This window comes from Tursiops truncatus, chromosome 6, assembly GCF_011762595.2.
Source record: "Tursiops truncatus isolate mTurTru1 chromosome 6, mTurTru1.mat.Y, whole genome shotgun sequence".
Taxonomy (NCBI): Eukaryota; Metazoa; Chordata; class Mammalia; order Artiodactyla; family Delphinidae; genus Tursiops; species Tursiops truncatus.
The window spans coordinates 5,516,132-5,532,114 of NC_047039.1; the positions used below are offsets into that span (position 1 = coordinate 5,516,132).

At 37.7% G+C, this 15,983-nt stretch overlaps 1 protein-coding gene across 1 annotated transcript in view; it reads left to right on the forward strand.

Moving 5' to 3' along the window:
• Positions 1 to 15,983, forward strand: part of GALNTL6 (polypeptide N-acetylgalactosaminyltransferase like 6) — a 1,145,577-nt gene that overhangs the window by 508,237 nt on the left and 621,357 nt on the right. The window contains exon 4 of the mRNA XM_033857546.2: positions 7,760 to 7,926. Within this exon, the coding sequence (XP_033713437.1) occupies positions 7,760 to 7,926 (167 nt within the window). The remainder of the gene's footprint in view (positions 1 to 7,759; positions 7,927 to 15,983) is intronic.

The window sequence follows — 15,983 nt, forward strand, 5'->3', positions numbered from 1 at the left end:
TGGAAGAGTTTTAATCACAGTCTCAATTTCAATGCTTGTGATTGGTCTGCTTATATTTTCTATTTCTACCTGGTTCAGTCTCGGAAGGTTGTGCTTTTCTAAGAATTTTTCCATTTCTTCCAGGTTGTCCATTTTATTGGCATATAGTTGCTTGTAGTAATCGCTCATGATCCTTTGTATTTCTGCAGTATCAGCTGTTACCTCTCCTTTTTCATTTCTAATTCTGTTGCTTTGAGTCTTCTCCCTTTTTTTCTTGATGAGTCTGGCTAATGGTTTATCAATTTTGTTTAGTTTCTCAAAGAACTAGCTTTAAGTTTTATTGATCTTTGCTATATTTCTTTCATTTCTTTTTCATTTATTTCTGATCTGATCTTTATGATTTCTTTCCTTCTGCTAACTTTGGGGTTTTTTTGTTCTTCTTTCTATAATTGCTTTAGGTATAAGGTTATGTTGTTTATTTGAGGAGTTTCTTGTTTCTTGAGGTAGGATTGTCTTGCTATAAACTTCCCTCATAGAACTGCTTTTGCTGCATCCCATAGGTTTTGGGTCATTGTGTTTTCATTGTCATTTGTTTCTAGGTATTTTTTGATTTCCTCTTTGATTTCTTCACTGGTCTCTTGGTTATTTAGTAGTGTATTATTTAGCCTCCATGTGTTTGTATTTTTTACAGATTTTTTCCTGTAACTGATATCTAGTCTCATAGTGTTGTGGTCGGAAAAGATACTTGATACAATTTCAGTTTTCTTAAATTTATCAAAGCTTGATTTGTGACCCAAGATATGATCTATCCTGGAGAATGTTCCATGAGCAGTTGAGAAGAAATGTATTCTGTTGTTTTTGGATCGAATGTCCTATAAATATCAATTGAGTCCATCTTGTTTAATGTGTCATTTAAAGCTTGTGTTTCCTTATTTATTTTCATTTTGGAAGATCTGTCCATTGGTGAAAGTGGGGTGTTCAAGTCCCCTACTATGATTGTGTTCCTGTCTATTTCCCCTTTTATGGCTGTTAGCATTTGACTTATGTATTGAGGTGCTCCTATGTTGGGTGCATAAATATTTACAATTGTTATATCTTCTTCTTGGATTGATCCATTGATCATTATGTAGTGTCCTTCTTTATCTCTTGTAACATTCTTCAAAGTCTATTTTGTCTGATATGAGACTTGCTACTCCAGCTTTCTTTTGATTTCCATTTGCATGGAATATCTTTTCCCATCCCCTCACCCTCAGTCTGTATGTGTCCCTAGGTCTGAAGTGGGTCTCTTGTAGACAGCATATATACAGGTCTTGTTTTTGTATCCATTCAGCCAGTCTCTGTCTTTTGGTTGGAGCATTTAATCCATTTACATTTAAGGTAGTTATCGATATGTATGTTCCCATTACCATTTTCTTAATTGTTTTGGGTTTATTATTGTAGGTCTTTTCCTTGTCTTGTGTTTCTTGCCTAGAGAAGCTCCTTTAGCATTTGATGTAAAGCTGGTTTGGTGGTGCTGAATTCTCTTAGCTTTTGCTTGTCTGTAAATATTTTAATTTCTCCGTTGAACCTGAATGAGATCCTTGCTGCATAGAGTAATCTTGTTTGTAGGTTTTTCCCTTTTATCACTTTAAATATGTCCTGCCACTCCCTTCTGGCTTGCAGAGTTTCTGCTGAAAGATCTGCTGTTAACCTTATGGGGTTTCCCTTGTATATTATTTGTGTTTTTTTCCCTTTCTGCTTTTAATATTTTTTCTTTATATTTAATTTTTGATAGTTTCATTTATATGTGTCTTGGTGTGTTTCTCCTTGGATTTATCCTGTATGGGACTTTGTGCACTTCCTGGTGTTGATTGACTATTTCGTTTCCCACATTAAGGAAGTTTTCAACTATAATCTCTTCAAATATTTTCTCAGTCTCTTTCTTTTTCTCTTCTTCTTCTGGCACCCCTATAATTTGAATGTTGGTGTGGTTAATGTTATCCCAGAATTTTCTGAGATTGTCCTCAGTTCTTTTCATTCTTTTTTCTGTATTCTGCTCTGCAGTAGTTATTTCCACTATTTTGTCTTCCAGGTCACTTATCCGTTCTTCTACCTCAATGATTCTGCTATTGATTCCTTCTAGAGAAATTTTAATTTCATTTATTATGTTGTTCATCATTGTTTATTTGCTCTTTAGTTCTTCTAGGCCCTTGTTAAACGTTCTTGTATTTTCTCCATTCTAGTTCCAAGATTCGGGATCATCTTTACTATCATTACTCTGCCTTCTTTTTCAGGTAGACTGCCTATTTCCTCTTCGTTTGGTCTGGAGGGTTTTTACCTTGCTCCTTCATCTGCTGTGTGTTTCTCTGTCTTCTCATTTTGCTTAACTTACTGTGTTTGGGTTCTCCTTTTCACAGGCTGCAGGTTCATAGTTCCTTTTGTTTTTGCTGTCTGCTCCCAGTTACTAAGGTTTGTTCAGTGGGTTGTGTAGGCTTCCTGGTGGATGGGACTGGTTCCTTTGTTCTGGTAGATGAGGCTGCATCCTGTTTTTCTGGTGGGCAGGACCGTGTCCGGTGGTGTGCTTTGGGGTGTCTGTGACCTTATTATGATTTTAGGCGGGCTCTCCGCGAATGGGTGGAGTTGTGTTCCTGTCTTGCTAGTTGTTTGGCATAGGGTGTCCAGCACTGGAGCTTGCTGGTTGTTGAGTGGAGCTGGGTGTTAGTATTGAAATGGACATCTCTGGTAGAGCTTTTGCTGTTTGATATTACATGGAGCCAGGAGGTCTCTGTTGGACCAATGTCCCGATCTCGGCTCTCCCACCTCAGAGGCACAGGTCTGACACCCGGCCGGAGCACCAAGACCCTTTCAGCCTTACAGCTCAGAAGAAAAGGGAGAAAAAAAGCAAGTGAGAAAGAAAAAAATTAAGTAAAGTAAAGTTATTAAAGTACAAAATAATTAAAAATAAAGAAAAAATTGAAAAGCAATTAAGAAAAGAGAGAAAGAAGAGAGCAACCAAACTGACAAAACAGATCTACAAATGTAACAAGCACTAAAAATCAATACTAAAAAATAAAAAAAAGTGGACAGACAGAACCTGAGGACAAATGGTAAGAGCAAAGCTGTACAGACAAAATCACACTAAGTCCACCGCCTGAAGTTTGGGATGCTTCGTTGTCTATGCAGGTATTCCAGACATGCAGGTACATGAAGTTGATCGTGGAGATTTAATCCGCTGCTCCTGAAGCTGCTGGGAGAGATTTCCCTTTCTCTTCTTTGTTCGCACAGCTCCTGGGATTCAGCTTTGGGTTTGGACCCGCCTCTGCATGTAGGTCGCCTGAGGGCGTCTGTTCTTCGCTCAGACAGGACAGGGTTAAATGAGAAGCTGCTTCGGGGTCTCTGGCTCACTCAGGCCGGGGAGAGGGAGGGGCACGGCGTGCGAGGGGGGCCTGCTGCAGCAGAGGCCGGCGTGACGTTGCACCAGCCTGAGGCGCGCCGTGTGTTCTCCCAGGGAAGTTGTCCCTGCATCCCGGGACCCTGGCAGTGGTGGGCTGCACAGGCTCATGGGAGGGGAGGTGTGGAGAGTGACCTGTGCTCGCACACAGGCTTCTTGGTGGCGGCAGCAGCAGCCTTAGCGTCTCATGCCCGTCTCTGGTGTCCATGCTGTTAGCCGCGGCTCGCGCCCGTCTCTGGAGCTCCTTTAAGCAGCGCTCTGAATCCCCTCTCCTCGCGCACCCCAAAACAATGTTCTCTTGCCTGTTAGGCAGGTCCAGACTTTTTCCCGGTCTCCCCCACTCCCAGCCAGCTGTGGTGCACTAGCCCCCTTCAGGCTGTGTTCACGCCGCCAACCCCAGTCCTCTCCCTGGCATCTGACCTCCGAAGCCGGAGCCTCAACTCCCAGCCCTGCCCGCCCCGGCGGGGGAGCAGACAAGCCTCACGGGCCAGTGAGTGCCAGTCGGCACCGATCCTCTGTGCAGGAATCTCTCCGCTTTTCCCTCTGCACCCCTGTTGCTGTGCTCTCCTCCGTGGCTCTGAAGCTTCCCCCTCTGCACCCGCAGTCTCCTCCAGTGAAGGGGCTTCTAGTGTGTGGAAACCTTTCCTCCTTCACAGCTCCCTTCCCAAGGTGCAGGTCCCGTCCCTATTCTTTTGTCTCTGTTTATTCTTTTGTCTTTTGCCCTACCCAGGTACGTGGGGAGTTTCTTGCCTTTTGGGAGATCTGAGGTCTTCTGCCAGCGTTCAGTAGGTGTTCTGTAGGAGTTGTTCCACATGTAGATGTATTTCTGATGTATTTGTCGAGTGGAGGGTGATCTCCATGTCTCACTCCTCCGCCATCTTGAAGCTAGGGACATCCATTTGCCCCAGAACTTTTGATCTGACCTTTTTCAGAGCTGAGAGAGTGCATTCAGTTGGCTGTCTGCTGGTACTTATCGGAGGATCCTCTTGGCAAGTCTCGGGATGCTGATGCTATGGAGACAGTGGCAGTGCCCTGGCATCAATGCTAGAGCCTATCACTGTGCCTCCTGTAAATCAGATCTTTTTCTGAGCAATACACATATGCACCTAGATAGATAGATAGATAGATAGATAGATAGATATGCACACATAGGGACATACATAGACAGATAGATGTGTATATCATATATACGATTGCTCTGTTACCGAACTCAGGTTCAGCTGCTCGCTGCTCAAAAGCCAATCATTCGAGAGGCAAGTGTCAGTAGAGGGGAAAGGTGCTTTAATCAGAAAAGCCGGCAATCTGGGGAGAAGGTGGACTTGTGTCCAGAGACCAGCTCTGAAGATTCTGCTCAGCCATGACAGTTTTTACAGGAGAAAAGGGGGAAGAATCTCAGGGAATCATCAAGGCAGGAGGTTGGGTTCTGCATCTCCATTGCGTGCAGACTGGCTGACTCTCTCTTCAGATGGCATCTTGTCCGAGTGATCTGCCAGCAGGATGGCTAAGGGGATTGTTAGAGGCAGAGAGCCCGTGATTCTCTAACTACTCCATTCCTCATTCTTCCTTTTATCTAGGAAAAGAATCACCAGGTTAGACAGGGCATGGTGTGCATTCAGGAGAGCATAAGTCAGGAGTTGGTTTCATTTGCTTACTGATCTCATTCCTATAATTAGATTCTTTCAGGGTTAGAGGGGAACAGAAATGGACAAACAGAAAAGGAGCAAAAGAGCTGGTTTCATGTTCAACTAGATATCATTTTGACACCTCAAAGTTAATGTGTTCAAAACTGAACTCATGTTTACCCTCAAGCCTTGCAACCCTCAAATGCCCCTTACACACAGTGCTCTGATGTAGGTCTGTATTTCATAAATCAGTTTCCTATGTCCAAAACATGGGAGTCCTCCTTAACTGTTTCTCCCAGAAAGTGACTAAGTCATATCAGTTCTTTTCCTAAATATATCTCGAACTGGTCTTTTGCAGGCCACTTTTAACTCTCACTTGCATTTCTGTAGCACTTTGCGAATTGCTTCAGGGGCCTCTCTCAGATGCTTGTGTGGCACCCTGTTACACTTCTACGTATTGATTCCCCTTTAAAGTTTTAACTGTCTCTTTACTCTTCTGTGTCTCCTATTGTACTGTAAACATCTTAAAGTTGGAGAGTAGGGTTTTTTCATTCTTTTATCTCCACTTTGCTTCCTGGCTTAGAGAAAACCCTCAGCAAATCATTGGGACTTGAGAGCATGAATGAATAGAAGGATATTTTCACCTCCCCTGTGTGGTAATAATTTGAGCTTACATAGAAATTACCGAAAACATTTTTATGAGGGAAAGCCCTTTTTGCACACGATTAGTCTTGCATTCTCTTATGTCTGCCTTTTTTTCTGAATGGATTGTAGATAGCTGTTAAACATCTCTTTAAAGCCCTGAGCCTATTGACTGCTTATCATGTATTACTCTGAATGCAATTCCTATTTCATTAATAAGCAAGCGATATGTACAGCGTCTCCTCTTAATGTTTAAAAACTAATTTGCCTTCTTGGGGATATCAGTTACATTCCCAGAGCATTGTTAGGTATGGTGTTTTGTAGTATCCTGAGTATTGATACAGGAGAGCACATTTGTCTTGGGCTCTTGTCTTTGTTGAGAAGGATGGATGGCTCTACTTAATTATGATGAGATGTGCTGAATTAATTTAGCAACTCTTTTCCACATTTGCGCATCAGATGTGAAAGCATCCGTCTCACTACACTCTCTTGGAAATCACTGACAGATCTGTTTCATATATTGCTTTTTTAAATTATTTTATGTTATCCTACAAGGAAGTTCATGTTTTTTTCTAGTATTTTCATGTCCATTTCATGGTATCCTTTTGATGGTCTTTTCCAGTGCTTTTCATTGTACTTGAAAACCTCTAAATCTCTTGTTTGATAAATATTGTTACAGATTTTAAAATTTCGATTAAATAATTGATAATAAAAGGACAAGATAAAAAAGAAATGCCTATATTTTATATTTAAATTATTTGTCTAAATTATTTCATTTTATTTTACCTTCCAGGATAGTTAAATTTTTTTGCTTTAATTACATTATATTCTATTATCTGAAGCTGCAAGGCAAGATCTCTTTGTTTTACATCCACAGTGATATTTAAGATATCCTGTTGAGATCATAGTAGAATGAAGTGTTGAGATAACTGACTAAAAAACCATATTTTAAGTAATGTTTTGAATATGCTGGTACATGTCTATACATCTTGGTAGAATCTATGCATACTTCAAATTCACACTATAATATCTGGACTAGACAGTAGCCAGTGTCTTGGCAAAAGATGATATAATAGATGTTCCTGTATTTAAACAGAAACTGCATTTCTTTCCAGATTTCCACTCTCTTTTTGTTTGTTTTCATGTTATCCATACCAGAAAAATCACTAAATTTGGTAATTGATTGAAATTTTATCCTATTTTATTTTTGAAATAACTTAAAGATTTCACAAACTTAAATTAATTTATTGTCTTTAATGAAGCTTGGGCAACTATGACCAGTGCTGAACTAAGAATTAAATCAGATTTGAGACCAGCTTTCTGCCCTGATGTGGCTTATAAATTACTTAAATAAATCACGAATATTGAAAGAATAGCCATGACGTATACTAAATTGCTTTAAACTATGCCAAAATTTAAAACCTACTTCCTATTTGGCATCTCAGATTGTTTTACAGTGAAAACAGCAACATGAGATTTCTCTGTATAGTTTTCATTAGGAATGTGATAGTGTCATGATTTGGATCTTAATGTAATCTTACCATGCAGTTACATCAGTGTGTGACTATTTAAGATTAAATCTTCATTTATTTCACTTTAAGACTCTTTTCTCCCCTAGAGCCTTAAATACTGCCCAGCTGTGGAAATAGACCACAACCAAAACTGATTAATTGGGCATAAATATTACAGAAGTTAAATTTCCAAACTTTCCCAGAAAGTTTAACATTAGCTGTGTGCTCAGTGGAAATGTTGTTAATACCTATAATTTATCCTTATTACTATTAGAGAACATATTAACAAGAGCACAACATTTCAGGAAGCACAAGTGTACTTCTTACCTTGTTTTTGAGCCATTGGTATAACAGAGGATAAATAATTATGTCATTAAGAGTGAGTGTGAAAGGAGATCATTAATGAATTCCAGGAATGGGTAGAGTAAGTATGATGATGTAGAAGCTTTGGTTGGGCAAGTACTAGGCAAAGTCTAATTTTCACAGTTGTCTGATAACACAATGAGTCAGTGGCAGTATAAGACATATTACAGTCTTGTATCTGATATAGCCTTTCCTTCCTCTGTCATCTCCAGCTGTAAGCACAAGATGTACCTGGAAAGGCTACCAAACACCAGCATCATTATCCCATTCCATAACGAAGGCTGGACTTCACTCCTCCGGACCATCCACAGCATCATCAACCGAACCCCAGAAAGTCTGATTGCAGAAATCATCCTGGTCGATGACTTCAGTGATAGAGGTAAGATGTTGTTAATAATATTTTATGTGATTCTCTTACCACCTACGTAATCATTACTGGCTTTTAAAAAAAAGCAGATGATCATTGTGATGGTTTCTTTCTAATTCTATCTGAAAGGAGATGATAAAGTTTTGTCTATGTTGTGATGCTGTGATTTCATAAAATGTTGACCAAAATGCGAAAGGAATTGAACAAAAAGTTATGGGCATCATTTGGGGACCTATAAGAAATTTGTATTACATTTCTGTTGTAAATTAGAGAGGTATTGGCAGAATGCCTCAAATTCTACCTGCAGCTTCAGGACAAACATTGTAAAATATGTTACGGTAAGTACAAATGAATGGTGAAATATTCCAGTAGAACCAGAAAATCTGTTCCCCTTTCTGAAAAGGATCTGCTCTGTTATTTACCAGTGTGATACATTCTCCAGGCTGTGCTTGTGTTACTTCATAAATACTGGAAATTATAAGTAACACAAATAAGTATTTTTACTTGGCAATTTTAGCTATTTTATCATATCTGAACAATAATAACAGCAGAAAGGCCTGGAATGCGGTGTATCAGAAAATTTGACACAGTTCTACTCTTTTTTTTATTTTTTACTATTCTCATGAACGCAGTTTGGTTTATAAGTCAGGGGAATAAGATTATAGAAAGTTTCTTGAGATTAGGACTTGATAAATCATATTCACTCTAAATAGGGGAAAGTAAAATTCTTCTTGGCTGGTGTGAGTGGAGAGGCGGAAACCTCTTCTAAAGATATTCATCTACCTTCTGTTTCCTTGCATGAAGGAGCTCTGTTTAACTGCACTGTATGTGTGTAAGAAAGAGCGGCAGGAAACGAGTTTGCGTGTTATTCTTATGCCTTCGAGGACATGCGTCTTGAGATCCTATGGATTAATTGAGGTTTTGGAAATTTCATTTGCAACAGAAACATTTTCTTCGTAGTACTTGAAAATTCTGTAGAAGTAAAACTGCTTGGAGTGTTAGCTTTGAGGTTCCTTTAGCATTTTTGTCTGCAATGATTCGCTTCAAAAACTGATTCAGGGTTTGCCGGTAATTCATATGTGTTGAAGTTCGTAGGCCAAAAAAAAAGGTTGTCTGTTGTTCTATTAAAATAGTAAACTACGAACTTGGTAATTTAGGTTGATTTCAAAGTAGTTTTTGCCTTGCATTGCTTCTGCAATTGTGTGTTCAATAAGATCTAAGTCAGTATCTAATAAGTACCTAAATTAAATGTATTACTTAAAATTAATTTAAATAACACATTGATTTCTTTTTTATTCTAATTGAGGCTACTTATTTCAAAGCAGTCATTACCACCTCAGGCTAAAAATAGGCATTTCATGTGTTAAAGCTAAAACTGTGCTTTTAAATAAAAGAATGAAAAAGGGGATAAAGATCTGGGGCCACACATCACCAAATAAATGGCATTTTTTGATTGACTGGTACCAAGAGAAATAAGACAGTGTATCTGTGGACAATTTTCTACATAATTAACTTTGTCTTGGTAAACTATTTCCTACAGCAGAATTTTGACCTGGGGGTAATAAAGTAGGAGACACTTGGTAGCAGTACACTGTGGTTTGTAGAGTTTCTGCTGGATATTTCTCAAAGGTATTTTTCAGCTGAAAGTCTTTAAAGAGGGAGAAAATAGTGGCATCTCCTTTTGTCTTGAGTTTAAATCATTGTCATCTCTGTATAGTAGTGACTTTGATAGACTGTCCCTTCTGTAGCGACTTTGATAGACTGTCCCTTCTGCTTAGAATGTTACCCAGGAAGGAAGTGTGTTCTGCATGGTCCATGTCATTGCTGTTAGTGACATGAAGCAACACAAAAAGGATTGGTTGGGAGAGTAATGGTGATTTTGACTTTCCTGCGGGACATTTTTAAGGATAATCATTATTTTAATGCTTTCGTAAATCTGTCCTTTAGTTACTCTATTCCTGTGAACTATCAAGTTGAAAGTCATATTTTCTGATCATTAAACTTTCAAACGGGAAAGCTTTTTGAATATTGCTTGTCATTTTACTAGCCTGACGACAGTGTAAGACTAAACGTTGAAACACATGTGATAAAAATACTTCCACAAATCTTTTAGAATACACCATAATTCTAAAGGTGCATGGAATAAGAGAAGCCCTTCTTTCAAATTTTTGTTTCAGATTACAGAATCTCTTCTGATAAAATATTAGGGTTTAGGTGAACCTAAAAGCATCACTCCTGCTTTCTGAATTGTGAGAAATCTAGAACATCAACATGGTAAACACAGGTTAGAATCCTGATACCAACTATGAACTGTATGACTTTGGGTAAATTAACCTCGCAGTGTCTCAAATTCCTTATCAAAATGGGGATAAGTAACTCATTAGTTATCTAAGTACCTCCTCCCGGGAGGTTGTGATGAAGACCTACTTTGATGGCTGAAGGAACTGTGCTCCACAGGAGAGCAACTGCTCTCAACTTCTGACCACTCCTCCCCAAATACTGTCCAGAAACACAACATCAATATTCTACATACTTTTGTGAGGAGATCCTCTCAATTTAATGAAATCTTATTCACAAAATTGAATCAGTCAGTCCTCTGTCTATGTGTCCATCCATCCATCCATCATCTACCCATCTACCTATCACCTACCACCTCGCCCCCACAACCCCAGTTGCAACAGAAGTTATTTAGAAGTCATGCCTTCATAGAAGGCATATGAAGACGAATTGTGGTCATTTATAACATGTTGGAAAAATTAGGACTGCCTTAACATTTTTTTTTTAAATCTCCAGTTTTACTACTAAGCAGGTAGTTTATACGGGTACTGAAGAAAAATGAAATTTTAGAGTTTCAACAAAAGGAGGGTAAATAGAACATGTCACCTCCCTAAATTATGTCAGTGACCTTAATGTTTATCAAAAATTCCTTTCAGGATTGTTTTTACTATTGTAAGAGAAGGAAGGTATTTCCAGGCATTTCTTGTTTACAGGGCCTCTAAGACAAAGAAGTTTTCTCTGCTTTTTAGTCAGATATGATGCATAGCCATGCTGTTAAAAGCTATTATACTTTATGCTTTTTTTTTTTTACTTTTGGACAACCCAGAAATCGGAGTATTTTCCACCGCTTCTTTAAAAATCAAGTTAAGTAGGCTAGACAAATTTTAAAGTACAAGAAAATATAGGGGATTTTTTTGGCCTCCTTCAGGAAATTATTTCTGAAATGTTACACTTCATATTTATTTTCAGAAATATATTCTAGTCCCAAGTCTGTTCAGTATGCATTTTAACACCTTAGCTCTTTTGAATATTCTCTAATGTCCTTTGGCTAAAGGCAATAAAATTTTGACAAGATTTAATCAAACATTACTGCTTTATATTTTATGTCTTTCAGGTCAGTAGAATAGCTACACATGAAAAAAAAAAGAAAAGGAAAGCCAACATGTTAGCCATGTTAATAGCACAAGTGTAATATCGCTTGGAATTCATAGTTCCAAAAAATGTAATCATTCTATGATTGGTGAATTCTGCACAATTGGTTTCATAGCAATAGAGAAAAAAATACTAAAGTATTTTCGAATTATAAAATCAGTGCAAAGTGCTTTCTAAAAATCAGCTTGAATTTACCCAGTTGACCCAGTTATCAAAATGCTTTTAAAAAATGAACATCCCAGCACTTCTCAGTTTAGATATTCTTCCTGAAATGAGCTTGGTAAACAGAGTGTTGTTTTAGCCTCAGAACATAAGCCTACTGTCTATAAGAACAGGAAGGTACAGGCCTACAGGTAAAATTTCAAAACCAACGCCATGTTTTTGCTATCTGACGCTTACCAAAGTTAGTGAATATATATATATATTTTTCAGTAAGCTCTCAGAAATACATTTAACAACTTAACTTGAGGCTTCTAACAAGACTTCATGATGACTTTAAAGCAGGACTAATCCTGGGCTTATCTCCAAATTCCAGGCAACCTTCACGGCATCCACACGGAAAATGTTGAAATGTGTGAACTAAGCTGGGGCTTAGCCTCAGAGACAGGGCAGATTTGAACCTGACAGTTCTCTAAAGTTTGTGTGCTTAGAGGAATTCAAGTTTAAACCGAGGGAACTCACAGGAGAGTTGCTGATACACTTCCCTTAATGCAGGTGTGAGGGCACTATTGTGCCCTGGATGTGTATGTACACACGCATGCACACTAACTCACTCTCGCCCCTGCTTGTTTCAAACTTCCTGGACAGGGAAAGTAGGGAGCTGAGTGTTAGAGTTTCACAAAGACCTGTTATTTTCCATGTTCTAGTTAGAGGGAAAATCACAAACTTAAAACTATCCTTCCGATCTAGCAAAATCAGCCACTTTAAAGAAATCTAGTTTACTCTTCCTCAGGGAGCATAGGTCCTCGCTACTCAAAGTGTGGTCCATAGATCAGCAACGTCAGCATCACGTTGAGGCTTACCAGTCATGCAGACTGTCAGGCTCCATCCAGATATATCAGAATCTTCACTTCAACAAAACCTATGTGTCATTTTTATGCAAATCAGGGTTTCAGAATAATTGTCATGTGTCTCAGAATTGGGGTTGGAGCTTCAGTGAGTAATATAAATGCATAAATAGCTTAATTTCAGAAATCTCCTGTGTCTTATCCATATTATTTTGACGTACATTTTTCTACTCTTATTATTTAGCATTTAATTGATATTGGATTTATAAATCTGCAAGGGGAAATTTGGGATGGGAATTCGATAGTGTTACCTCTACATTATTTTATGTGACATTTGTGATAACATTTCTTTGATAAATGTTGGCATTTTCACAAGTTTATAGACACTTACTATGCCTTCTCATGAACTCATTTTGTAGCATTTTATGTTGAATTTCAGGTTACTGCTGTTACTCCTCCTTCGCCAATTTTCCTTCTTTGTTATACAAATGTGCCTTCCAATATTTTGTAGATCTAATTTGCTTTGAAATCATTTAATAATTTTTGTGCCAAATTCAGAAATCACATGTATGTGTATACACACACACACACAATTTCTTTAAAGGTCCATATTACCATCAAAATCTTAGACTCTTCACATAGATAAATTGTTTATAAATCTTTAAAATACTGAGAATATTTTAAGTCATTTCACAGGTGGTAATGATGAGTCTTGAATTCCAGGTTCCACTTTACTCAGATAGTCTCCAAGTATACCATTAAGGAAAGTTTCCATAACCAGACAAATCAGTTGGCACAAGTTTTACAACTGTTCAAAGCTGGAAGGTATCATTGGTGTGAAAAGGTTGTAAAATAGATGAAGAATGGTAGTGCATTTCTATCTTAAATGATAAAATACTAACACTAAAGTGCATATAAAGATTCAGAGGGGACAGTCAACGGAAATGCCTTTGTGCTGGTTTTCCGTCAGGCCACTAGACCGTAAGACAAGCCATTTTTATGTCTCAGATTTATTGAGCGCCGGTCACTCTAAGTGAATCTTGGAATTGCTTAGATTTATTATTCAGATTTCAAGTTGTAAGGATAATTGCATTTTAAAATCAAAATACAATAGTAAATACTAATAAGTAACAGGAGCTGAGAAAATATTATAAAATTCAACTTTTAGAAATTTATCATCACCTGCTACAGAAGTGAAAGAAAGCTGATTGATTTCTGTTGATAAATTTGCATATCATGCCGCATAAGGATGAAATGTACAGTTTTAATAAAACTGTTCTGTTTTCGCAATTATTTTTGCATCTGCCGCCGAAGGGAGTCCAGGGCATAGAGTCGTAAATATGAACGTAGAACAGTTATATGTTCTAAAAGTCAGAGGAAAATAGGGAAGACAATTTATGAAGCGTACATTCTGCAAGTTCCAAAACACAAAATCAGCTCATAAAAATGTCTTTATGTGTTTGTAAAATATGAATCCTACTCGTCAGTGGCAGCATATGCTTTGAATAGAAGCTGTCTCGGAAGGCAAAGCACTCCTGGGATTTCTCTCCCTCTTACTTTTAAACGAAAACTCCAGTCTCACGTGTTGTAAATGTCTGTGTAAACAAAGGACCGTATCTGACAAAATAACGAGTTATGTGTCCTTGCTGAGCCTGATATTTGCCATAATGTTAGACCAGCATTTTGCTTTCTCCTTTTTCTTCTGTAGAGCAAATGTGACTAATCCTTGCAGTTTTCAGGATTGTTCCTGAGCGTTACACACAGTCGCGAGGGTCACGATCCTCATGAATACCACTGGAACGCTTTCTTTATTCTGGTAGAAACAGCCTATTTTAAGTAGATCCTTTTTTTGCAGATTAGGATAAAAGGTCTTCAGATTCTATAAAGGTATATGTTTTTCTTGATGAACTGTTTTAGGAATTAGCCTCGATAAGACTGGCACTGGAAGGTTCAGAATTTGGGGGATTATATCCTCTGTCTTCTCAATAAAGTCCTAATATATCAAATTTGATGAAATTTATTTGTTTCAGTTCAATTTCAGTAAAATTTATATTTGATTGAATAAAGATACATGTGCTGAAACTTCCACACAAATAGACATTTTTATGTGGTCTTAGAAACTGTTTTAAAAATGTTCTAATGTAGAATTTGAGACTAGAGTGTTGGAATGGACCAGTTCTAGATGAATTTTGAACACAAAAATAAGTATCTTGGAAAATAGAATGAAGAGGCACACTTAGGTTCTGTTGTCTAGTTGGGCTGTAGTTAGGTATCATATATAATATTAAAGCATGTTTCACAGTTGAAAAATTTTGTTACCGCTTTCTTTTTCTTTATCATTTAAAAAATATTTTGTGTACTTGAATGAATGAGATACATTTAAAATACTGTTAATTCCTGTGAGGTCTTTAAAAATGCCCACACAGAAAATTTTGTCAATTTAGGGGTTGTAAGTATTTATATTTCGTCTATTAGTTGCTTTTAAGTTTTTAAAAAATATTTTCATTTTGAAGAAATGATAAATCTCATCTAATTGTCATTTTTTTAACTAGCATTTTGCTATTTTACAGTTCTATTCTCTTTAAATATTAGCTTGAGGCATATGAAATTGTCATTTTTTGTAGAACATTAATGGCTGGCTGATCATTTCATATATTTCAACCTTAATAACCGACCATCTTAAAACCTCTCCCTGAATTGAATAATTATTTAGGGCTCATGTTTTAAATCAGTCCTTTTAAAGATAGGGGAGGGCAGCTCCCATCCTCAGGTGGTGGGTAAGCCAATCTGGCTTTCCAGTTGCTTTTTCTGGATGAAAACTCCACATGGATGAATTCATATGGGTTTGGCATGGAAGGGGATGCTTCTTTTCAAAGCAAAACCGTTACAGCTCACCAGTGTCACAAGGCATGACTTCCTCAAGAAAAATAAACTGTGCCGTTCATTTTATGGCAGATTAAATCCCATTTATTTTCCTCGCAGACAGCTGTTTTGAGTAGGATTGTCACTCATATGAAACCATTTTGTGGATCTGGGGCTTCAGATCTTGGGTAGGGATGACTTCCTCTGATGAAATAAAAGGTGATGTTGTATGAGGATTTCTCTTGTCAGCAAACCACAGCTGGTGAGCTTTAATAATAAAATGTTTTGTATTTCAAACAATCCTTTTTTGGCGCCTAAAGATCCACCTGCTCTTAATTTTTTTAAAAAATCACTGCATTGACACAATGAAAAAAAACACAAATATTTCCTCCTTTATCTGGAATTATAACACTTCCTTAGAAAATGATCAGTCTCTCATCAGTCAGGGTTTTTGATAAGCCGACAAGTTTTAAACATCAAGGACATCTGTCTTGATAAAACACATTTTAACAAAATTCTCCTGATAAGAATTGTCTTTTATGTCAACTGAGGAACAATTCCGCATTAGACTGGTAAGATCTTTGAGATGAAGGAAATTGCAGGTGACCTGGCACATTTGTACCCTTTTATAGATGAATAAATAGAGGCTCAGGGAGGTGACATCCTAGGTCACACACTAGGTCAACTTTATATGCTGAGATAAATGCTAGATTAACCTCAAATGGATGGTTTTTCTGCTTAGGCATTCAGGGTTCCTCTCCTCTGTAGTTT